Source organism: Acartia tonsa, chromosome 8 (assembly GCF_053477335.1).
Source record: "Acartia tonsa isolate MP-2025a chromosome 8, ASM5347733v1, whole genome shotgun sequence".
Classification (NCBI taxonomy): Eukaryota; Metazoa; Arthropoda; class Copepoda; order Calanoida; family Acartiidae; genus Acartia; species Acartia tonsa.
In genome coordinates this window covers 31980150-32006939 of record NC_137267.1, presented here as the reverse complement: position 1 = coordinate 32006939, position 26790 = coordinate 31980150, and the positions used below count along the sequence as shown (strand labels likewise).

Genomic DNA, 26790 nt, shown 5'->3' with positions numbered 1-26790 from the left:
AACCCACCCTAGTATTTACCCCCCCCAAACAATTTTGGGGGGGTAAATACTAGGGTTGGGCCGGATACTTTTTTGGCCGGATACCGGATACCGGTTATCCGGCCGGATATCCGGTAATTTGGCCGGATAACCGGATATTTGCCGGATATCCGGCCGGTTACCGGATATCCGGCGTTTGGAATCAGCCGGATATCCGGTATCCGGCCAAAAAAGTATCCGGCCCAACCCTAGTATTTACCCCCCCAAAATTGTTTGGGGGGGGTAAATACCCCCTCCTAAATGGTTGGGGGTGCCTACGGCACCCCCAGGGTAGGGGTAAATTTTGAATGGGGGGGGAAAATGAAAAAAATTTTGGGGTGCCTACAGCACCCCCAAAATCGTTTTGGGGGGTTAATCGCCCCATTACCTCCCCCCTTGGACGCCTATGCCCTACAGTATCTTATTAGTTCAGACTTTCCAACAAATATAGAGTCCAGTCTCTATAAGTCTAGATTCTACAATAGTCTAGACTTTACAGTATCTTTGTAATATAAACTCTATATTATCTACACATTATAGACTCTGCAGTATCTTCATAGTCCAGACTGTACAATCTTATTTAGTTTAGACTTTACTGTTTCTAGGCAGCAAAGATTCTACATTAACTTAACATAGACTCTACAACATGAATAGTCAAGACTCTACAATACCTATTACTAGACTTTACTGAAACTACACAGTAAGTAGTCTCAAATCACTTTATAGTCTAGTATATACAACAACAGTATTCATGAAGTCTAGACTCTATTGATCTTTTTTAGTCTAGATCTTACAGTATCTTATTTGTTCAGTCTCTACAAATCTAGATTCTACATTAGTCTTAAAAGTTGCACTTTAAGCGCTTACGTTCTTTATATGATTGCAGTAGCCAAATACTCTAAGCTTGTTGTTGCTTCGCTTTTTTATTATTTTGTATGAATTAGGAAACACCATGATTCAAAAAGCTGTCAGAGAATCTTGCTTTTGCGTCGCATATATAATATTCTTTCCCAGTTTCTACGCCTGAAATATCACAACACAATTAGCATCCAAGAAGGACTGAATACGTATTGTGATTCATTTAGGCTAGATTTTCTTTGAAACTTTAAATATATTTGATATACATAAACCTACACTTCTAAGGAAAGGACTCTAAAAAGTGCAAATAGTTGAAATCTAACGAGGAAACTGGAAGGAACAAAACAACAAAAGTTAGAGAAGGAAAAAAAGAGATAGAAGGAAAAGAGAAGTAATTAGAAGGAAGATGAATTGAAAATCAAGGTTAGTTTATTTGATTCATAATATTTATAATCTATGTATTGTTATAATGATTTATTATTAACATGTAGTTATGTTTGATAAGTTTTGAGTGAAGTCATTATTTTCGCGTAGTTTTGGTCAGCTGTCAAAAGCCGCAACCGCTGAATTCTACCTTATTTAGCTTTTTAGCGTCTTCGGTTGGTACAAGCCGCAACCGGCAACCAATCGCAGCAGTAGTATAGCTGATAGTTACTAAAAGCATCTCAGATGTAGGTAACAAAGCTGTTCTTTAATGCCAAGAAACTCATTGTCCATAGGTCTACAACTGCTCGGCTTTCTCTAAAACTTACTTTGTCCGGCAGTCTTTTCAAAATATTATATTATCAGCTGATATCTTGGTTAGTCTTATAAAATTTATGTTGAAGATTCCCCTGACCAATAAGCATCTGCCTTTCAACTTTACTCTTCTGTTAACTATTAAATCTTTTTGCGCATTTCTGAGCTTTGCTTTTTATGTATGTTATCATTCTTGTTGTATTCTAAGCAGCGTTGTGGAGCCGCCATATTTTTCTGGAGCCGGAGCTGGAGCTGGAGCCGTGATTTTCGTCAAAAACGGCTCCGGCTCCGGGTTAGCTCAAATTAGAGAATTTTATTAATTTTAATTTGATAACTCTGTTGTGTCGTGTGCAAACGCCCCTTTTAAGTTTTTCAAGTCCATTTTTATTAGAAATTGAACCTTCAAAAGTCAAAAATAGACTTGGCAAAAAAAATATGTAGAATTTTTCTTGATTTTGGGTCGGAGCCGGAGTCGGAGCTGGAGCCGGATCCGTCGTTTTCACAGACGGCTTACCGCAGCCGCACCAAAATCAAACGGCTCCGCAACACTGATTTTAAGTTTAGAAAAAAAATTACCTATCAATTAAATTATAAACTTTATAAAAAGTTTCTATTGATGATGACAAATCAATTAGATAAATTAATGCATTTTTTATGTTAATTGTGTTATATTTTAATCTTTATTGATAACATTAGTATTCATGATTGCAAAATAACAACATTCATTAATAACATTGATGACAACATTCATAAAAGTGATACTCAAAAAAAAATAAAAATTGACAATATTGCATTCATATAGTAGCAGCAATTTAGTACATCTAGACAAAAATTATGCAATCAAAGACCTGGTTGTCTCCACAGGCCTGTAATTGCCTAATAAATCCAGGTTCTGGTACTACCTGGCAACACTATGATCTTTATCTGTCCTGCTTTTTCTATTTGTTTTGCAAAGAAAAATATGTCTAGACTTTTGTGCAAATTTAATGTTATAAAATGAGGTGTGCAATTATTTCCACACAAGCATCACATTATCAAATAATCAGAATTACTTATTATTACACAAACTGCTCTTCACTAACTAACTCTGTCCGTTGGTCTGTCTCTAATACTTTAAGAAGACATCCATTTTTTACAATGTAAGGAAATTTTTCTATTATTCTGTTTAAGATAGGAGGTTGATTCTACCCACTTAGCCTTTCTTCACAAGCTTTGCTACTTATGGATATTGTCTCATTCTTGTTTATTTTGCAAATATTAATTACCATGCGAATGTGAAAATATGTTAAAGTGATTACACACCGAATTTTATGTAGTTTCAATGAAAAATGTTATAACTTATGAAAGGTGTTTTTTTTTAAATAGAACCATAATATAATTGAAGAAAAAACAAAGCTTCAATAGGATCAATATTAGTATAGCACTGTATTTAATTCTAATTACATAAAGTAGTAAGGTTTTTTATCCGCTTAAAGATCTCGCTTAATACTAAAACTATTGAGAAGTGTTGGAATGGTTTTATGCTATTATCCACCACCCTTCTTCCCTTTTGAATACAGATCCACTTGGTGCCAGGGACGCAGTCGTTAGTGTTAAATTTGAACTTTATGCACATTTGGCTGTTTGACATGTCAGTTTGTAAGTTGTGGTCGCTTTTATATTTAATGCATAAAATCTATCATTAAAAATAATTTTCTGTTTTGCTCTATTGATATTAACAGTGGCGTGCGAAGCACTTTGTCTAGGGGGGGGCATTTTGAAGATTTTGTAAAATTTTGCCCCCCCCTAAAACAAAGTGCCCCGGGGGGGCACTTTGCTTTAGGGGGGGGCATTTTGATTATACATACTAATTTTAAATAAGGGCGTTTTAAGGGGTGGGATTATTTGATTATGGGCCTTCTAGTCCTTATCCCTTCTTCCCCATCCCTATTTCCCATTTATATCCCCCATCTCTTCCCCCCCCCCATCTCTTCTCCCCCATCCCTTCTCTCCCATCCCTTCTCCCCACCCTGTAATGACCGAATAGAAGGGAGCTAGAAAGCATCTTCGAAAAAAAAGTACAGAAGATAATTTAACCTTCACCCCCCCCCCCCCCACAAAACATTTTTTTATGGGTGGAAGGGGATGTTATAAAATCTCAGCAGGAAGGATGAATAACCCCATTAAAAATTTTTTTTTGGGGGGGGGGAGATAAAACACTCATTTTGGAAATAATTTACCAAAAATTAACCTAATATGTAAAACTGATTTTAAATATTTCTTTATTGTATGACAACAAGGATGACAACATCTTTAGGTAGCAAAGCACAAAAAATCATTAATAAGAATACAGACAAGTAGATTTAAAGAGCATCTATTGAAATAAATATATATTTTAGATAGAAAAAGTCACAAATCCTTTTTCCTGTATGTTGTGTGATGACAGTCAAAGTAAATTACATACTGGATGCTAGAAACAGCGAAAAAAAAATTTTTTTAATCTTATAATCCAAAAAAAAATTTATCGTACCATAAAAACCAAAGATATAAAGAACTATGTAAAAAATTTAAAAAAATTACTTGCCCTTTCATCTACAGATATAAAAATCTCTTAAAAATATGGAAAACTTTGGGGTATAGTCTCTTTTGTGGCAACGCCTCTTAAGGGGCATTTCGTCGTATTTTCACTGTAGCTTTTAATAGGTTATTCTAGGTTAAGTTAGGTCAGGTGATTTCCCCTCAGGGTTAGGCAATTGGCCCCGCAGGAGCTATAAATAGGTGAAAAGCTACTGTGAAAATACGACGAAATGCACCTTAAGAGGCAATGTCACAAAATGGACTATACTCGAAATTTAAAAGATACAAAAATAGCCAAAAACGTCCTGTAAAGCAGTCCGACCTCCATGAATTTTTAATAGTTAATTATACTCCATAATGATTGGAATGTTAACATTCAGTTTTAGCCTTCTATCTTTAATTGCAGTTGAAAAAATCACATTTCCCCCTTAGCATTACATACTGACAGCCATAGTGAATTATAGAGAAGCTAAAAAGTTATATCAACATATCCTACCCTCTTTAAATGGCACTATAAAACTCTGTTAATTTTTGATTAAGTGGTGTTTCCAATGATTTATAAGGGCGGTGCGTGAAGCGCACCTAAAAATATTTACTCCCCCTTTGAACTAAAATCAATTAAAGACAACAAGAGTGGCGTATTTTATCAAGTTAGGAATATAGAGTGTAGTTAGTTTTAAGGGTTTTTAATGAAAATTGCCATAAAAAAACATGTCTTTTTGTAAGGGTATGTACACAAAAAATGATAAACTTATCCTGAAAATAATATGACATCATATATAGTTATTTATTTAGACAGACATACAGTGTTGAGAAAAAGGCTTATATAAATATCAACGCTGTTATTTTTTTATATAAAATAACTTTTTGATTAAATATTTGTTTTTTACACATGTTTTTTTAGAAATAAAAACAAATATAATAGTGATAAAAAGCAGAAACCATTTGGAAGGGCGCGAAGCGCAAATTTTTTTCTTCAAATATGCAGGGAGGGAGGGGTTTTTGGGCTATTTATTACACTAGTCCCCAATATTTCATATAAAATTTTCTTCTTCGTTGGCTCAACAACTTTGGGGACTTTAATGGAATTTTGATTGGTTTGTTAATTTAGTCAAGTTTCCATACATTTCATCCATTAATTGTAATCTATATAAGGGGTAATTTTGTGTATCATCATTGGGGATGTACAAAATTTCTTTGGTAAAAAGTTTATATTATACAAAATAAAATACTTCCTATTACCTGGTTTGTTATGTTCAGTGAAATAAGATTATAACCTAATTTCTACTCTAATTAAAAAATTTGGTAAGGTTAAATGAATAGTAACTGTCTGTTTGGCGCGAAGCGCCAAAAAATTTTTTTTGTTGAGTATTTATTGATCTTTTTTTTTGGAAACTGGGATAGTTTTGCTTTTTGTAGGGTAGGGGGCAAAAAAGGGCATTTTTGTTGACCAGGGGGGGGGCAAAATGGGGCATTTTTCAACATTTAGGGGGGGGCAGGGGGGGCGGTGGCTAGGGGGGGGCAGGGGGGGGGGCGTTTTGGTCGCTAGGGGGGGGCGATTGCCCCAAATGCCCCCTTCGGTTCGCACGCCACTGTTGATATATATTTTTATTAGCTTATCAATAAAAATAAAAGTTTGGGTGGGCTATCATTTCCGTGTGTTACATTAACATAAAGGGAGAGGACATTGGACTGTAAATTATACTGGTACCCAACGTCTTATAAACAATTCCTCTTGTTCATTGACTAACTTTTTTCAGAACTTGATTTATTGGTACAAATCTTTAATGTCCAAACTTTTAAACCAATAATTTTAATCTAAAGAATCACAAAAGCAGGCGAATTAGATGTTTATAATGGTTTAGAGTTAAGCTGCAGGAAAGGGACAATTTTTGTTATTGTAATTTTAGGACTAGATAACAGGAAACTTTTTTTCTGAAGTGATAGAACACCAATAAAGTTGTTAGTGCGTAAATAGAAATGCATAGTAGTTACAGCTTTCTAACTGACAGCCAATCAATTTTTATGATAGGATAATAGTAAGCATTAGTGGCTGCGCTTGTAGCCTGATAGAGCTTTACTTTTATTTAATAGCACGTCTACTCTATATATATTATTTTTGTCATTCTTGAATTTGTTAGTAAGACAGAGTCAGTTGTGTTAAATTATCAAAATTAAATAAGTATCCAATCGAACAAAAATCAAATAATTTTTTTTATTTCAACTTTTTAATGCTTGTACAGATGTTATTTAGTATTATCTTTTTCCACTAGAAAATATTAAGGCCCCGAGGACTGCTAAAACTAAAGTCTTTGAATAAGTCTGACAGTCTGCCAGACATTATGAAATTTTGCGTATTTTTTCATTTTTCATTGAATTTTCAATTTCAATTATTGCAAACTTTCTATAGGGGTTGTTTATTGCCAAAAAAGTTATCTTTCATTTCTCATAGGCATAAGTTTCCATGAAACTACTCTTGTCTGTTAATGTATTGAGAGAAATTAATTTGATGAAATTAAATTATATTTTTCTTAGAAATTTTTAGGTTTTCTTCAGAAATAATTTAACGTAATTCAAAATGAAAATTATTTACTTTTTTCAACATATAGAAAGATACAGACAAATAAAAGAACATATGAATTTGATTGATATTTACAGACTGAGACAAAAAAATAGAAAAATTACAGAAATATTGTTATTAGAAAAATGAACAGAAGGATAGATAAATATTAATATCATTCAACAATATGTAGATAGATGGATAGATATACAGACAGACAACTATCTTATGAAGTTTTTAACTCATAGATATAACATTCAAATATTTTAAACAGACAAACGGATAGACATCTATATAGATAGACAGATGAATAGACATTTATTGACACTAAAATAACAAAAAAGTATATTAGAAAGTTTTAAAAAAACAGATTGGAAGGATTGTACTTATAATGTGACAAAAAGGAAAATAAAATCAATAGACAGACAGACAGATAGACATTTAGATGAATTGACATAAAGATTAAAAATAAACAAATTCTAGAATTGATAGACAGATAGATGAACCTGAAAGACAAACAGATGTTCAATTGAAATATTCCCACAATTCCTAGAATTTTCCGGATAGGGAGAGGGGAAGGGAGGGAATTATCCCTCCAAAAAATAATGCGGGAAATCCTTATTATTTTACTACGCAATAATATGCCGGGCCCCTTTCCTTCCACCTTGGGGGGATAGATAATTTACCCTTACTTTCATTATTTACTTTCACCCTAGTAGTTAAATCTAGAAAATTCCACCCTTCCCCTCTTTTTTTATTCCTAACTAACTAACAGCAGTTGCTGTCTATTCCCCCCCCCCCCCCCAACCCCCTTGAATAATTCAGTTATTATTATTCTTTCTTATAAGCTGTGCGTATCCCCCCCCCCCCCCAAATTCACCCCTACTAGCAGCAGCAACAACTCTTCTTTTTTAAATGCGGAATATCTCAAAAACTTTCTATTTCCCGCGCGTTTCTGAAGCGCGCGTTATATGACGTCATTAATAAGCAACGATTTAGTATTTCTAGTAACTTAAATTTCACTAAAATATGCTTATTTTTATTAAAATTATAAAGATTAACAATAGTGCCATATGTTATTTTAAATTAATGAATGGAAAATTCCTCTGTTTTGACCATAAATTATCGAACTTGATTCCCCTCTCCTTTTCCCCCAAACTCTAAAGGGGGAAAATTTTCACATTAGAGTAATACGAGTTTTAAATTCCTTTGCTTTTCCTTTACTTGTAGCATCTCTATATAAAAGCCATGTCATTGTCTATATGTATGTCAATTTGTCATTAAAAGCTGAATAAATGTTGGATTCTCTCTTTTTTCTTGTCGGTTAAAACAGGTATACATACCAAATTGCTTCCAAGTAACCAATTCATCTGTAGAATCACAATTTGCAGATAAAGTGATTTTAGGCTAAAACACCCGCTAACCGCCGCACTTGCCGCCACGTCTGCCGCATCTGCCGCATCTACACCTGTCGTTGACTCAGCACCTTCCGTACCTGTTGCCCCTGTCGTTGACTCAGCACCTTCTGTACCTGTTGCCCCTGTCGTTGACTCAGCACCTTCTGATCCTGTGGCCACGAGGGCCAAAGCTAGAGACACCGCCAACAAAGCTAAGCAAAGCAAAGCTACAAAGGCGGTAATCACATCATGAGGTTAAGTATCTTATACGTCGGAAAAAAAGGTACTTAACAAAATTATTATCATCATTTTTAAATTCATTTACAAAGTGATTTATTTCGAAAAACTTAATGTTTATATCCACGTAAACTCTATATTATTATAATATTAATATTAAATATTACCCAACTTGTTAGAACGCCAACATAGCATATTAATTTCAATCTATTTTTCTTATTTTTCTGCTGATTAGCATATAAAATACTTGGAACTTGTATGAAAATGAGTAGGGGGAACTAAACTAGCTTGAAATGTGTTGCCACCCCCAACACACACATAAACTAAACGCTATCGGAATAACCATAGTAAATATGATAATTTTTTTCGCTTTAACGATAATATATTGTATATTACCTATTTTTATTTGTCCACTAATATCTACTGTGTTTCAGATGTCCATACTTGATGTTAAGACGATTCCTCCTGCGGTGCTCCTGGACCAGCTCTGCTATGACAAACCTCCCTAATGATCAGATTAACCAGGATTACGGTAACTTAAACGATAACATTGGTCTAAATCTTATGAATCCGATTTACGGCGACTACTTTAACGATTTTGAGAACGAATTCGGAATAAATTGCGTTTTTTCAAGTGAACAAGGTATCGTACAGAAACTGAAAACATTCAATGAAAACCTTCTCAATATTTTTAGTATTAATTGTCAGTCATTACATTCTAAATACAATGATATTGTCTCCACTGTAGACTTCTTTAGGCAACATGATATCCACTTAAATGTTCTGTGTTTTCAAGAATTATGGCTGAATAAGGATGTAAATATGGATTGCTATGGAATTAATAATTACGATTGGCATGTTAAACTCCGCACAAAAAGTAGGGGGGGAGGGGTGGGTATTCTAGTAAGCAAATATTATAAAGTAGATAAACTATTTGATAAATTTTCATTTAAAGAAAATATTCTTGAATCTATTTGCTTAAAAATTTCCCACAATGGACTAAAGTTTTGCTTACTAAACTGTTATCGGCCACCCAATCAGAGTAGTGCTGAAATAGAAGAATTTTTTGAACTTTTTTTGGACCTGATTGATAGAATAGCAGCTTTAAGCATACCATACTTCATTGTAGGAGATTTCAATTTTGATCTTTTCAAAATAAATAATATAAATAGCAACTCCATGAGAATTATTGAGTCTTTTTCCTTTAACGGTATCATAAATACCGTTACCAGAGCTACTAGAGTAACTAGAACCACTGCAACCCTTCTTGATTTATTCGGGGTAGGTAACTTTATTCAAAACCTAATGTCTTCCTTTGTCTTAACTTCAAAAATCTCCGATCACTTGCCAATTATTAATTCATTCCGAATAGACAGAGTAAATAAACCCAAACCTCCAGATTTCTTTGAAAAAAGAGAATTGAATGATGAAAACTTTGATGCCTTAAACTATGCACTCTACCACACTAACTGGAATCACGTTTTAAGCCAAGACAACACAAACATTGCTTATGATAACTTTATTTCAACCTTTTTGAGACTTTATAATGAAAAGTGTCCAGTTAGAAAAAAACGAAAAAACAAACGTACCCAGCCTCAGCAGCCTTTCATGTCAGACTTTTTATTGCGTTGTAGATTGCATAGAGATATTTTGTACAGCAACTTTTTAAAAGACAAAACAATTGAAAATGAAAGTATTTACAATGTCTATAGGAATAATTACAATAGGCAAGTGAGAAGAGCAAAGATTGAATATTACAGACAACAAATAAGAGATGCAAACGGGGATGGGAAAAAACTCTGGAAAACCCTAAAGGAAGTCATTGGGTTTAGTAAATCTTCCCCTGAGTGCACATACCTTCAAGTAGGCCCAAACAAAATTGAAAATGACCAAGAAATAGCTAATGAATTTAATCGTTATTTTAGTCAGATTGGGTCTTCCCTAAGGCCTGAAATTCCTTCCACCCCCAAAAATTTCTTTGAATATTTACCACCCCCATGTCAAGATTCCCTCTTCTTTGAGCCATTGTACCCCTTCAAGGTTATTAATATCATTCGTAGTATTAAACCTAAGCGTTCCACAGACATAAATGATGTCTCGATGTATGTTCTGTCTCGCTGTGCTGATACCATTGCCACTCCCTTAACACATGTTTATAATTTATCACTTCAAAATGGCACTTTTCCTGAAAAAATGAAAACTTCCAAAATAGTTGTCCTTCACAAATCAGGTTCACTCAGCGAGGCAGATAATCATCGAGGAATTTCACTCATTGACAACTTTTCCAAGCCCATTGAAAAATATGTCTGTGAAACGCTGGTTAAGTTCTTGGAAGATCGGTCTTTTTTTAGCAACCGCCAGTTTGGCTTCATGAAAGGAATCTCAACCTTTCACAATGTATTGAACTTAAGCACATTGATCACCCAAGCACTCAGTCGAGACACTTCCTGTATGGCCATATTTTTGGACATAAGGAAGTGTTTCGACATGATAAATAGGGACATCCTTTTTAGCAAACTGGAGAATTCAGGGATAAGGGGGGTTGCACTTGATTGGTTCCGTAGTTATTATGCAAATAGAAAACAGCGTGTATATTTTAAGGGCCTTTTCTCCTCCACAATTGAATTCATTATCATTGGCGTACTTCAGGGGTCAGTCCTGGGACCAATTCTTTTTTTGATTTTTATCAATGACCTTGTTTCATGCAGTGAAGAGATCCTAATCAATCTCTTTGCTGATGACGCAGTGGGCTTCATTGAAAAGCAGAATATTATACAATTGATCAACCTTGCAAAGGAGCTTGTCCCCAGACTGACCCAATGGTACAATGCCAATAAACTTCTTATTCACCCCCGCAAGACCAAATGTATGGTCTTTTCCTCCCCCCGTGAGATACTCACCCCCGCTGAGCTCGCCGCTAAGACCAACTTTGAAGTCTATGTAAACATGAATAATCATAATGAAAATGATGAGTCAAAAATCACTAAGTTGGATCTTGTGAGCGGTACCAATGAGGGTAGTATCAAACACTTGGGAATTCAATTGGACGAGAAAATGAAATTTTCTTATCATCTTGAAAAAGTCTATAGCAAAGTCTCTAAAATAATTTATAGTATGAAAGTAATGCGTCATTTGTTGGACAAGAAACACTTAAAGCTACTCTATTCTTCTTATATTAAGTCGAATATCGAATATTGTTGTCTCCTGTTCACTGCCTGTCCTATGTATCTGTTAGCACCAATCATTAAGTTGCAGAAGCAAGCCATTAGAATAATCGAAAATTTACCTAGCAGAGCTCACACAGCTGAATTCTTTAAATCTAATGGCATACTTCCATTTAACCTGTTAATTGAATTCAATGTTTGTAAATTTATGCACGCCTATAAATTAGGCAATTTTCCCAAAATTTTCGAAAACACCTGGAACTTTGTTCAAGACAGACATACGTATGGCACTAGGAACAGGAACAACTTTGCTTACGAACCGGGCACCAATAGAAACTTTCTCCTGCACGCCCCTCTTAACTCTTTCCCAACTATATTCAACAACCTTCCACTTGAAATTAAACTAATTGATAATAAAAATATTTTTAAGAAAAAATGTTTTACTTATTACCTAAACAAGATTGAGTTTTAAAAAAGCAAATATTTTAAAAAAGCAAATATTTTATTTTTGAAATTAAACTGACTGATAATAAAATTATTCTCAAGAAAGATATTTTACTTACTTATTACTTACTTTCTTAAAAAAAGCAAATACTTTATTTTTTCTCTTCCTCTATTTAACAATTTTTTGTTCTAACTAAGTTTCTATTCGTATCTTTAGCCCTCGACTTTTTGTAAGCACTTAATTTCTATATCAAAAAATAATAAAACAGCATTTCTTTAACCTCAAATCTCAACGAGTAGGTTCCGTAGGAACCGACATACATACCTATGTATAGAGTAGCTTTAGCATAGTTTGTTTCTTATCCACTTTATTCATTTTACATTTTATATTTTGACTTTGACTTCTTCTATTATATTATATATTTTTTATCAAGCAACTAACGAATCGCGCAACCTCTACCTCTATTTTATCTAATAAAAAAAATAACAAAGTTTTTTCATAATTTTGACCAAAAATATATTTATTTATTCAAATTTAGATATCGAAAATTTTGTTTAATATATGACTATCGCTGACTGGACTGGTTAAGCTCATGTAGTGGGCATAGCCATCTACTCGTCGTAGTCGCTGGAGTCATCGACGTCGTCGGGTTCCTGTTGGAGGAGCTCCTCCACAAGGTCCTGCTGGACGGTGACCAAGCGGTCCATGGTGGCGATGGAATCCATGTTGGCCTGGAAGGAGCGGGCGTACGTGGGCATTACTGAAATTAGCCTCACGACTAACCCATAGTTGGAGTACATCATGCGGAGGATCTCCTCATCGATGGCGTCTTGGCGGAATCTCCTCCACATAAGTCTGTCGCCCTCGTACACGACGCCCATTAACCTCCTCTTGACCATAAACCAGAGGTCCAGACAGCGCCTGTCTACCCCCGGAAATGGGAGTAGATCAGGCACTGCCGCGAGGTTCAGCAGCTGCTGGACGCCGTGCACGGGTGCAGGATCATCGATTTCATCGCTTGAGTTCAACATGGCGATGAGCTCCTGCACCTGGTCTTGGAGGGGAACATCTTCTTCTCCTCCAGCCTCCTCCGGAACTTCCGGCGCCCCATCCGGTAAAGCACCTTGGCCTTGTCCAACTTCCTCTTCTTGATCTGACATTTCTGAGACAATTGAACTTTGACCCTACCCACCCCCATATTTATACCCCCCTTGTGTCTTAATACCATGCATTATTCAATCTTAATTTAACTTATTAATTAATAAATAACTTTCCCTACTTCCGATTTCCCGCGTATTCCCCCTATGCTTTACAACCAATTGTCTCCCCCCCGCCCCCTCTTTTGCTTTATTCTTTTGCTTTATTCTGCCGTGCTTTACCGGAAAACCACTCTTCCCCCCTCCCCCTATTTTTCTCCCCCCCAGTATATACCAAACGATAGGCGCCGCTCCGTCTGTCTAGCTGGAAGTCACGGCCGCGCACAAACCACCCACCACTCCCCTTCTAGTTTTTTCCCCCCCTCCTCCCCCTAACCTGTTGAATTCCTTCACTTTTTTATGCTAATGAAAATTAATCCATAGCGAAATATTAACAGACATCCTATTACTCTATACATCCTTCATAAAAAAAATAAAAGTTCATAGCAAGATATCTAGGATTTATTAAACAAATCAATGAATTTATGATAATTTATGATATTTTTAATACTTTTACTTTTTTGGATAAAACTAAACTGTATTATTCTTCAAAAACAATTTTATATTTCAATAGCCATATCAGTAACTTTTTGCAGTTTTTTTTCTGTTGATTCATTGTTGATTTTTGTTGATTTTTGTGAACATCATGTGGATATCTTGTATATAAAGTCGTAGAGAACTTGACCGTAACTGGTTCAAACCGGAAATGGCCAACTTCTGGAACTATAGCTGGAGACAGGCCCCCTCTTGAGCAGTTATCCGCTCAGCAATTTCACCCAATTTAGCTTCATGAAACTCCATGTCCTTGTTTGGGTTGTATAGTGTGAGGGCCAACTCGGTTTCTAAATAACCCTGTTGGTATAGAAGACGGGCTACCTCACGACGTACTTCGTCACTGACATTGTCACCATTAACTATATTGAGAAGTCGTTCATATGTTATTGTCAATCTATTGCGTAGCGGCTGCCACATTTGTTGGTATTCTTCCTCTCCGAACATTTCGTGTCTAAACAATAGTAAGATTTAAACCTCACTAAAGCAAAGCTATAACCAAATTACGCGCGCAATAGCACGCCACAGTCTTTTTTAACATGACCCACTTTCACCCTTTTACCTTCAAAAGGAGTGGAATCAATGGATTAATGATACGTTTTCGCCTTCCCTTAAAACCCCCTCCCCCCCCCCCCTCTTCCTCTCCCATTTTGTTGCCCCATTCACAGCCATGCTGTGACCAGTTCTCAAAACACAAAAATCAGATTCCGGAGGAATCGAACCATACATATTTAGGGACACACTCCCATTATCAAAATACCAAAATCAGATTCCGTAGGAATCGCATATGACCTATTCTTAGGATTTTTTATATCCATTCTCAAAAATAAAAATCAGATTCCGTAGGAATCGAAACCAACCATTACACCTTGTTCACTTAAGTACACGATATGATTATTATTAGGGTATTCTTGTCCTTTTTTGGACTTTTCTTTGGTTTTTTTTTGGATTTTTTGGATTGGACCAAGTGTTATCGCGAAATTTGCCGTTACCCTGTAATTATTGGTGTGGAGATGTCCTTAAAACCCGGACAAAACTCCACTCTATAATGAAAATAATTTGATTTAAAGGAAACTGTCTATTTGGAGCTGAAAAGGGATCTCAACGGGAATAGCGACTCCTTATGGAGGTTTTGGTTCCTTAATTGTTCCGAATTCACGCTTGGAGAAGTTGCAACTGATAGTAGGAGGATGTCTGAAATACACAGCAAGATATTGTTTCATTGTTAAGATTATTATTTATTTGCACATATAACATTGTATCGGCTTGGCAAGCGTCAAAGTACACCAGTGGCTCCACAACCCTTAAAGGGTTATGCCAACTATCTGGTACAATGTTGCATGGAATTTTTATTGTAAAATATTGTCTCCATTCAATTTAAACTGGCCTGGTAACTAGGTGGAGATGAAGTTCGGCCAATTCCATGCTAGGTACTTAATAATTGTTATTATGTATATTATTATCTAACCTGCACCAAACACAACAAACCAGATGAATCAAACAAATCAAGCATAGTAACATAATTTATAATATATATCTAATAAAATATGTTGTACCTTTGGGGAAAATAAATCTTATCTTATCTTATCTTATCTTAATTACATTAAATTTCATTTTCAAATGTTTCTATTGTAATTTTTTAAAACTTAACATCTAAGGGCTCTGTTTCGAAGGGAGAGGAAGGAGGCTGAAAAATAGGTTAAAGCCATCATAAGACTTAAATTTGAAATAGCATAGCTTTTACTCGTATCATGACCTATACGAAGCTTCCAAAAAATGAAAACTCAGTGGTTAGAGAGATATCTTAATATGCAAAAAATATGGAAACAAATGTTATTAGTCGAATATTGCATAGTCTATTGTCCAAGATAAGGGTGGGGAAAATTCCAACCCTCCATCCCCTATTACTATAGCCGGCTTTTTCGAGAACATTCCGAGAGGACTAGACAGGAAACATGGGAGGTGGGACGGAGGATTCCCAATATTGCGTATTATTTCCCACCCCTATATATTTTCCCTCATTTTAATTTCGTTTTCACCACTCTCCGAAGTTTTTCCCTAACTACGCAAAAAATAAATCCGCAGTCTCCTTTACATGGACGGGAAAATGTAATCTGAAAAAGCATTAGTAGTAAATGGCGTTCTCACGATTTTGGTTGGTCATTTGTCATTTTTGCAGGGGTTGTTGGTTGCTTTATCATAACTGGGGTAAAGCTTTATAATTTTTGGAAATCACTATGAATTTATTTTTAAAAGCGAAGCTTTTCTATAATTAGGGTCGGTCCGTACGTCCGTCCGTCCGTCCGTCCGTACGTACGTCCGTCCGTCCGAGATAGATAGCTTTTATTCGTTAATTTAGGCATGTTAGAATTGTCCTATCGATTTCAAACTTTGCATGATGATTCCTGTAGTAGTTAGGTACGATTTAGAATGCGTAGCAACTCTATAATCATTACCAGAATGTCCGTATGTCCATTTTAAACATGTTGATTTTTCTACTTTTTTAACAACAAATTTTTATGTGATCTAATTATCCGTTTGATCTGATTTTTGGTATATTGATTCCTGGGACAACAAAGAACAATAGTATAAGCAAAGCAACTCTATGATCAAGTCCTAAAAATGTAAGTATGTCCAAAACATTATCCTGTATCAAGCAGTTTTTCAACAAATTTACTTACAATTTTGATTCGACTCTTTCGATACTTTTATATTCTGATTATTCAGTTCAGACACTATACAAGTGTTAATGTCCGTTTGTCCTACTGTTTCAGTGCTTCGCTTTTATGGATGTTGTCATCCTTGTTTATCTTGAAAGCTGCAAGTTTGGAAATTAAATACATATATTTCTGTGATTATATTTGAATTAATAATTAAGGCTGTTCCCGATGCATCTATAAGCTAAAACTATCCAAAACACAAATCTAAAAACTATCCAAAAGCTATGCAAAACTTCTCTATAATGGAGAATTTAATAATTTCAGTGGTTAAAGAGACCTCAACGTACAACAAAATAAATGATACATTAATTTTTTTGGCATTTATTTTAACCCCCTTAAGTTTTACACCATACTGGCAAAATCCTCTTCACGCCACTGTTTAGATGTGCATTGATGTTTTGTATCATTCTCTAGACGGACAACAGGCAGATGGACTTTGCCAAAAAATAGGGTTATAAAAGATCTTTTTCCTGTCTTTTTTGATGCGCTTTTCATGTCAAGCACACAGATTGAAACTATTCTTTACAGACGTTTTAGAGCTCTTTTGGTACTAAAATTTGGTTGGATCAAATATTAACCAATATAACTCACATATGTTAGGCTAAGGAAAGTAACAAAAATTTAGTGATTTTAATAATCTAATGTTTGCAATTTTCTTTAAATATAATTCTCCATTTGGATATAATCGTCCTGAACAATTATATTATTAAATTTTATTCAATATCCGCTAACAAAAGTAGTATTTTACACTGTTGAGTTGTTTATAAATTTATCATAAATTATCATTTTGAGTGATTTATTGTCAAATTTAGTCTACAATAACTTACTTACTTACTTATATTGCCTTTTTTTTACATATTATTACTGCTTCGCCCTCTTATGGAAAACATAATTGTCCTTGTTTTCTGTGCTATTTTTATCTTGAGAATAACTATCTCTGTAGCAGTTATATTGCAGATATATGTTGTATTTTCTAAAAATTTTAGGACATCAACCCTCCACCCCACTTCCCTCACTCTCCCCCCCCCCCTCTCTCCCCCCGTGCGTGCGTGCAACTTCCTTATTTAGCGTCAAGCGTCAGGTTTAAGTGCGTAATAAAGATTTATTTGCCGGTATTTTATCTTGGTTTACTCTTTAGTTATTATTTGGATATTGAACTGAAAGGACTTAAGGATAAAGTTTAAGAAAACGTTTTGAAAATATAATTATTTTAGTTATACTTATAGAGAAACTTTTGAATATAAAAATAAACATATCACAAGTGGAAAAAAGACATTTTGTGTTAACTAGCTCTTACTATCTTTTATACCACCAATTGGTACAAACAAAAGTAGTTTAAATGAGTAACGATAACCTATTTCGTGAAATTTTGAAGGTAGGCTCAAAATTACCTTTTTAATGACAGCGTAGCTACTCTATGATAACAACATGTCCGTCTTGCAGTCAATAAAAAGTCGCTCTAAAATTCGCTGGAACATAAATTTAGGCACTATAAGTTTATTAATCTAGATCCACGAAACGTCTACAAAATTAGGATATCTTTCTACATCTTTGGGTTTTAGGCTATTTTTAAGGAGAAAAGTTAACCCTTCACAGTTAAAATGCCCAGCCCCCTCAACCACCAAATAAAATATTTTTTTTGGTAGATTGAAACGTTTTTTTATTTTAAAAATTATTACTACAATTAAGACTTATCTAGAACAGGTGCTTGGTCATACAAATTGGAGGATAGGCTAATCATTTAAAATTTATCTTATCTTTTTAACAGATTAATGGGTAATGGGTATAGAATATACGTGGATATTTTGACAGGGGAAAAATTATCATCAATTTAAGTTGCTAACATGGAACTTATTTATTGGTCAGTTCGTACATCCAGTGGGAGGGGAGGGGATGGTTAAATGGGGTGGGTGAAGGGTAACGTTATTTTTGCCCGCTGTGAGTTTTTTTACATAAAAATATGATGTAACATCCGAGTAATAAAATATGCATTATTATAGGCTAAAATGATGAAGCCATTCTACACAAGTACGAGTAGCGCCAGTAACAGCGTAGGCCAGCTGCCACCAATTGGCAATTTTGGCAACGGTTGGCATTATGGCAATACAACAACGCTACATCACATCAATATGAAGAGTAAAAGAAAGAGGTAGGCAATATTTTTATTTGTTTTGTAGCAAATTGTCCGTCCGTCTGTCTGCCTCTAAAAATGGAATGGTGGAATATGAATTTTTCGACTTTTGTTTACGATAGACGGTTGATTTTTTTGTCAAGATTAACTGGAACTTTTGATTTAATAATTTAATTAGTCCGTCAGTCTTGCACAAAAAAAAACCTATGCACATTTTATATAAAAAGGTTTCGTGATTTTTCTTTCTATACATTTTTCTCAACATCTGCTCTATAACTGTATTTTCTGGACTTCGCTTCTTAATAATGTTGTCATTCTTGTTCTGTAATTCCAGCCAATATTGCCACCTACATTTTGACTATATTGATGTCATTTTGGCAATATAAAGTTGTCCATTAGAACAGTAAATTGTTAAACAGTATAAGAGAAAGTATATATATGTTGTAGGACTGTATCAGCTGATTCTGGTTGTGATGTGAATGTTGAGATGATAAACACCTCAGAACCTAATCCTGCCATTCTGGAGGAGACTGTCAGGATATGGGCAAACAGGTATAGTCAATAGATAGATAGATATTTGTCTACATCAATAGAAAAATAGATGGATAAACAGGTGAATAGATAAATACCTATATTGCTTTTAACCTTATAAAAGTATACATTTTTTCTAAAATAAAACTTGAGGTGGTAAAAATTTTTATGTTTTAACAGAAGTAGTGATTCAAAATGTTTTTTTCAACATTTATTTTTTGTGTAGACTTGAGACAGTTTTACAGCAAGAGGTGAACTGTGCCAGGCAAATGTCAGATGCTTCAAAACAAGCTCTTTTCATAGCAGGTAATTTTATGGATAGACACATAGACAAACAGATAGACTTACATACAGACACACAAACAAGCAGATAGACAAACAAACAGACAGACACACAGACAAACACACAAACAGGCAGATAGACAAACAGAAAGACAAATAGACACACAGACAGGGAGATAGACACACAAACACTCATATAGACATACAGACACACAAACACTCATATAGACACATAGACACACAAACAGGCAGATAGACATATAAACAGATAGACAGACAAACAGACAGATAGACATACAAATATACAGAAATAAAAGACACAAATAGAGAGATAGACAAAAAAACAGACAGATAGAAAGAAAGACAAACAAATAGACACACAAACCAACAAATTTGTAGATAGCTAGATAATGTCAGATGCTTATAAATAAGGTTGACAGATAATAGACAGATAGACTGACAGAAATATATACAGACAGAATTACATACAAACATACAAATGAAAACAGTATGGACAATTGACATACAGACAGATGGATATAGACAGACAGACATAGAAAAATAGTCTTTCTATATTCCTCTTTCATCAATCTCTTCCACGTATCTCAGCAATCATTTCTTTTGTCATGTCATTGTTGTTGCGCTATTTTCTGACCTAATTGTCCTTGTTTTTTTTTAGATTATGAAGTTCGTGAGAGGGTGTTAAGATCCTGGAAAGATCAGCTGATTGGAATCATGGATCTTACAGCTGATCTTATTCAATGTGTTAATAATGATATAAAGGTAGGCGAGTTTTAGTGGTACAGCTACTCTAATTAAATACTAAATCATATCCAAAGATTTATTGACTATACATGCCAAATTTGATATATTCTCGCTATTTAACACTTTATTGTTCTTTTTATAAAAAATTTATTTAGCTGGATTTTGCTATATATAAATATATATTTGTCCTTACAGGTTGTAAAGGTACAATAAAAAATGCACAAGGATCTTAATTAGTTCCCTCACCTGTAACTTTGTTTTAGGAAAGTCTAATGGATTCCTCCCACTGTTCGCCCCTTCATTCATCCAGAGAAGAGTTCCCATTAGTCAAAGAGGAAGCAGAGGACTATGACGTCATCAAAGACGACCTTCATCGCTCAGAACAAGAGGACGCGGCATTGTCAAGCAAATTGCGCGATTTCCTGGCGGATGACAATTACTTTGAAAACTTTGACTACTGCGACCAAGCAAGTTTTGAAACTGTTTCTCTATCTGGAGATGAATGCGAGAATGACAGTGGTACAACTATTGAAACGGATGAACCATTTAAGCCGCTGGCAAGTGACAGCAAGGCCAAGTCAGATCCTGATCTTAGCCACAGGCCGGTAGCAAAGACTTCCAGGAGAAGAATCCGCAAAAAGTTGGGATTTTCAAGGGGCTATTTTACATGTTCAGCAAAGAGAAGAAGCAAAAATGCTCAGGATATCATAAAATGGATCAAAGGCACTAAAAATCAATTTAAATGTTGTGCTAACCACCAGGAATTAGCTGCTAGCAAGAATCCATCTAAAACTCCACCTAAAAAGCAGCCAAGACAACGGAATGAGAAGACAAGGAAGTACAAGCAGCAAAGACCAAACTTGCTCAAGACAAAGCGACAAATCAGAAGAATGATTCGCAAGCTGAGAGACATTCAGATTGAACAGATTCGCTTCTGTCGTGGCGAAGACATGTTCCTCAAGCGCAAAATGTTCCACAGTGTTCTCAGTCAAGAGGATCTGTTTGAGGAATGGCGCTGGATTTTGGAAGACCAGACCGCAGCTCAGTCAGACACTTTTTTTGCTGAATGGAAATGGAATCTTGACGAGTACGAAAAGGCTGAGGATATCTTTGATGACTGGAAGTGGAATATTGAAACAGTTGATGATGAAAATTATGGTAAAGATGACTTAGAAATCAAAGCTATATTTGAAGAACAGCAAGTTGAAGATATTTTTAACGATTGGATTTGGAATATGAAAGAAACAGTCGAGATTGAAGAAAAATTTAACAACTGGAAGAAAAATATTCTAAACTGCGACAATTGGCAGTTTTGGCAGCACTTTGGCAGCAAAGAGGAAATAATGAACAACACCGAAGAGATACTTGAAGCTCTGAAGAGAATGGATTTGGATGATGACAGCATTGATTGGACAATGTGGGAGTTCTGGAACAAGTTTGGGTCGGTCAGCGAGATTCTTAACAATGCTGAAACAGTTGAACTTGCCACTTGTCACAGTCATCAGGAATATATTGATAATACTGATTTTGATGATATCAGCATTAGAGATGTCAACAATAATATATCAGATGAGGATGAGATGGAGAATATTGACGTTGTGGTCAACTTTGACGACAGTATTTCTACCGACAGTGGAGAATATTCTGACACGGAAATGAATGATTCTGAAACTGATTTTGATGAATATTTGGAGGATTTTGACAATGATCACTTCGAGGATTTTGTAAACGACAATGAACAGCAACAGTCTTGGCAAAACTGGAGGTTCTGGAATGAAATTGGATCAGTAAAGGAGATACTTGAAAACAACACAGAATTGATGGTTTTTGGCTGTTTTGAAGATTTTGTTTGGGTGGCCAGTGAAGAATTTTTAAAGGTAGGCACAATTTAAATCTATATTAAATGTATAGATTACATTTTCAATTATCTTTATCTGCAATTATTTTTAAAAGACTTTTGAAGAGCGCGGCTACTCTATGACTTGGGTATTTCCATGCATCCACATTCCACATACTAGATCTTCTTTGATTTTGTTTTGTTATTACTTCGCTTCTGTGTGAATAAGTACAAAATAGACGTTTTTAAGATTTTACTAAACAAATAGACCCAAACATAGACATACTACCAACTACTTATTAATAAATGTTTTGTCTTAGGATATTGGATATCTTGGTGGCGTGGTTATAGGGGAGTATGATCCTGGCTGTCTCGGAGATGATGAATATGAAAGGTAGGAAAATTGATAGATAGATAGAAAGGTATATTAAGACATAGATAAAAGAAACAAATCCATCGATAGATAGCCAGATAGATAAGCTTTATTATGCAATAACCAATGCATAAAGTTTTGTACATATATTTATTTACTTGCTAGGTATTTATTTATTTCCTTTATTTATGCACTAGCGGATACGCCCCTAGAGGCCTCTAGTGGCACTTTAGATGTTTTCAGTTGTTAAAGTCTCTTGATTACTTCTTTATTTTACGATTCTCTTTATGTTACGTTGAAGTCTCCCGTATATTTAAAACATTTCGATTTTTTCTCATTTCTCTTGAGAGGGTGGTTGTACCCTCCCCCAAAATAGATATAAACCTTCCCAGAAACCATGAGAATGTACCCTGTCAAGGAGAACCCGATCGGTTCAGCTGTTAGCGAGATCCTTCGGTACAGACACACAGACAAACAAACATCCTGTTACTTTAGTATAAGGATTATCAAAAATGAGGAAAAAATTAATTCATTTTCATTTAATTTTTTGTATTAAAATTCAGTCACGTACTTTGTGGTATGATTTCACATTTTTAAAGCTTTTAAGTAGCGCAGCTACTTTATATCTAGGATTTTGCAGTTAAAATTTTAAAAACTTTCCGGTTCTTTATTTGAAAATTCTAAATCATAAATTTTCTTTTGTAGCTTTGTAAATTGTTATCATTTATTTTATTTTTCAGTCTCTTGGATAATAGAAAAGATCCTAGATCAAGCACAACCACCCAAAAATCATCCCCAAATTTGGCCGGATCCTCAAGAACCGTCGGCGACTACGGGTCCATCAAACGGCGCCGTCGCAAGGAGAAGCGTAGGAAACAGGAGGAAATAATGCAGCAACGCAAACAAAATGAAACCAAAAAAGTTTGCAAATATCTCAATGACGACAATAAGATAAAGCGCAAAAGTATTGATGAATACAATGGAACAATAGTAGACAAAATTCATGTCACTGACGACTACTTTGACCGGCATATGATTTTCAAATCCCTGGCACCATCGGCCACAGATCCCAATGGAATTATCTTCTGGGACGACAGTGACCGGGAGATTGACAGCTGTTTCTGCCTGCAGGCGCCGCAATCAGCTGTTCTACGCGGGCCACGTGACCAACAGGAAATCATTTTCTGGGAAGATTCGTCAAGAGATACTGATGATGACTTAATCCATTGGGATAGTGCTGATGATGTATACATCAGAAGAATCATCACTGAAAATACTGATACCAATCTTTTTGAGCTCTTCTTTGACAGTGACATCACTGATATGGCGGCACAATTTGCTGATTATGAGGATGAGAATAAGGAGAATGAGCCGTGGAGGGCATACAAGCTAATGGGACCGCTGTGGGTTGATGTTGAGGGCAAGGATGGTCTGGCTGATGATGAGGCAGCAGCTGCCAGTTCCCCACCAGCTTTACAGGTATAAATAAATCCTGATAGATTGACAGATAAATTGTTGGCAAATAGACGATAGAAAGACAGATATACAGACAGACAAACAGACTTACAGAATAAACATAAAGATTTAGAGACATTTCATCTTTGTGCGACTTGAATGTAATCGTCTTTGATTCAATCAACCCTATATTCATATTTTAGTAGTAAGAAAAGTAAAACTTTCTTTTAAAATTAAAATAACTATTTTTGTTACAGGTTTTGAGAAAGCGCAGCAGTCGTAAGAGGCGGGGAAATCCATTAGTGGAAATCACCGTGACTGACGTCAACGATATCATGTGGCGTATAGAGACAAACGGCCGACCCAACAGCAGCAGCCTGGCCCAAGAACTGGCAAACCTGCCGTTCTGGGAGGCCCCCGACGTATTCCGCGACGCCTGCGAACTAATTGAGTCCAGCAGTGCTCAGCTACCGCCGCCCTCATCTCTTGCACCCCGCTCACCCGCCATTCCGTCCTACGCAATCCGCATGCGGCCCAAAGATCCACTTTCAACCTTCCGCACGTGGCGGTATTTGTTCACCGAGCCGAAGAGCGCGTTGTGCACTCCTCGCAAGCGCAAAAGCTACCGCATTCCCTCCTTGCGCCAGATAGCCAGCGCAGCCAATAACTCGGCCATTGTTGAAGATATCTTCAGTGACTGGTCACAGTGGGCCTGGAGCGAGAAGGAGAATGAGCGTGGCAGATGGTTAATACCAGCTGGAGACATTCAAACGGCGGAAGTTAGCCAACTGCGGCGGTTGGAGGCAAAGTATGTGAGGGGCAGACAAAATGTTAGGGAGAAAAACTTGTCATTAAGCGATACCAGCGGTGAAAGAAGAACAAATACAAAAACAAATAAAAGAAACAAAACTAAGAGAGAGGGTAATCATACTTTTAATGTTATCAAAGCTACTCTATATCTACCATATATGTCCATGCATTCCTTGTAAAGGAAATATTTCTATCTTAACTTTTCAAATTATTAGTTTTATAAGGTGCTGAATTCAATAGATGCATTTTTAGCTTTACGTAACAAAAATGATTATTACATTTCGAGTATACCTTTTTTACCCCTGACTTTTCAGCCATTCAAAATGATAACTATTTAAACACCAATGTTGTATTAATATTTTCTATAATTTAGACAGTCCAACAGTGGCATATTCCACCTCAATAACCCCACTACTTCAATCCTGGACGTACAGCCATCAGCCGGGCATGACCGGCAAGCAACGGCCCAACAAGCGGTCACCCAAACCGGTCCAGAAAGGGCCACACTTCTCTGGATACTGTGGAAGAATTTTCCAGCCGTCTAACCGTGGTGGCAACTCTTATGGAGGACGTAGAAATCAGTAAGAATTTTATTTTGTATCAAAATTTTGAATGTATAAATATCATATATTTTATTAATTTCACGGATTTAGAATTGCGCCCACTCGGGGTAACACTCATTTAATAGTTGTCGTTAGTTCCTTTAATAGTTAGGCACCACAGGGGCTGGAGGTCTTGTGCTCAACCACGTTTTGGTGTAATATTTTTTGAAAATATTATATGATTTTTATGATATAACTTTAAAAGCCTCATTTGAATTATGAAATAATTACCACAACAAAAGTTACCTAAATTAACTATTCATTCTCTGGAATAGGGAAAGATTTTCAGCTAAATAATTTGTAATATTGGCTAAATATCTGTCCCTATTCTTGGTTTATCACCAAGGATGAAGGGATATGACAATGGAATTAGATTATCTATTCAAATGTCATGTCCTCTACCTCCTGGGCTTTTTCCACAAATGCAAAAAAGCTTCTTTCAAAGCTTTACTTTAAAAAGTTCCATGAAAAGAGGCTTAAAAAGTTAAAATCTGTATGTATATTAAAATATGTTACAATTTTAGTGGCGTGGCTACTCTATATTATATTATTATTAATATGTATTTTCAATTGCTTTGGTCAGGGACGCAAGGGACATTATTATGAAAAATTCGATAATAAAGGACTTGTAAATAGTGATTTGACTACAATACCTGTGGTTAGTACGTCCCTTGTGTCCTTGACTCCCATATGCTTCCCTGAGCTTTTTCTTATCACAGCTTGAGCTCATATCCCCGCAGGGTTGAAGGCTATAGCAGGGACTGGGGATAATATAACCTAACCTAAGACAAAAAATTTAAAAGCATCTTTTTGTAAAAATCATACTGAAATAGGTTCAATAAAGAAAATTGAAAATATTCTTCTGTAAATGGATTATCCCTTGTCTCTGATTTTTTCTCGTGGCATTATTTTTTTGTCAATTTATTGTATTTTTAAAGCATACTTGTTTATTTATATTTTATGTAAATATGTTATTTGTCTTGGATTTCGTTATTTTGATTAAAAATTATTTAAATTAATCCCCTAAATGTTTAGTTCTCTATACTGTCCCATAAATAAAAATTAAAAGTTGATAATTAAAACTTAATTTTTAAATTCAATAATTTTTTTTTCCTTTAACCTCTCCCCCCCCCCTAGATATACCACACTTTTCTGGGATCTTGCTGCGTCAAGTATCAACTGTTGGGAATATCAAAGGATGACTCCATGCAAAATTTGAGCCGGATCCGGCCAAAACCGGCCGTGAATTTTATAAAAAACCGTTTTTTTCCGGTTTTTAGGGGGTATCTGTAAATCGATTCAGCTGGAGCAAAACCGGTTAGAGGTACAAAAAAATTTACTTCACATGAAATTTAGCCAATGCAATTGCCTACAAAAATGTACTTCATCATCAACTTGATTGGACAACTCTTTCCCCTCCTAAATGTCCATTAAAACCTCGGAAACGGCAAAAATCGCCAAAAATCACGCCTTCGGCGGCGAATAACGGCTAAACGGTCAGCCGGAGGCGAATGAAACATAAATAAAGAAATGTGCGCCTCAAAAAGTTGTTCAACATCAAAG

General features: G+C 35.5%; 1 protein-coding gene across 2 annotated transcripts; it reads left to right on the top strand.

Moving 5' to 3' along the window:
• The first annotated feature begins 1055 nt into the window (after positions 1 to 1055).
• Positions 1056 to 26075, top strand: LOC145326730 (uncharacterized). Of its 2 annotated transcripts, none has more exons than XM_080170109.1 (10): positions 1056 to 1299; positions 18442 to 18590; positions 19020 to 19124; positions 19330 to 19409; positions 20065 to 20168; positions 20414 to 22027; positions 22308 to 22381; positions 23101 to 23839; positions 24073 to 24736; positions 24999 to 26075. In XM_080170109.1, exons 2-10 carry the CDS (start codon positions 18448 to 18450, stop codon positions 25208 to 25210), a joined length of 3735 nt encoding a protein of 1244 aa, XP_080026235.1. In that variant the 5' UTR covers positions 1056 to 1299; positions 18442 to 18447; the 3' UTR covers positions 25211 to 26075. The 2 variants fall into 2 exon arrangements, with proteins under 2 accessions (XP_080026235.1, XP_080026234.1); XM_080170108.1 differs by lacking the exon at positions 1056 to 1299 and adding an exon at positions 17578 to 17816.
• Positions 26076 to 26790: the final 715 nt, after the last annotated feature.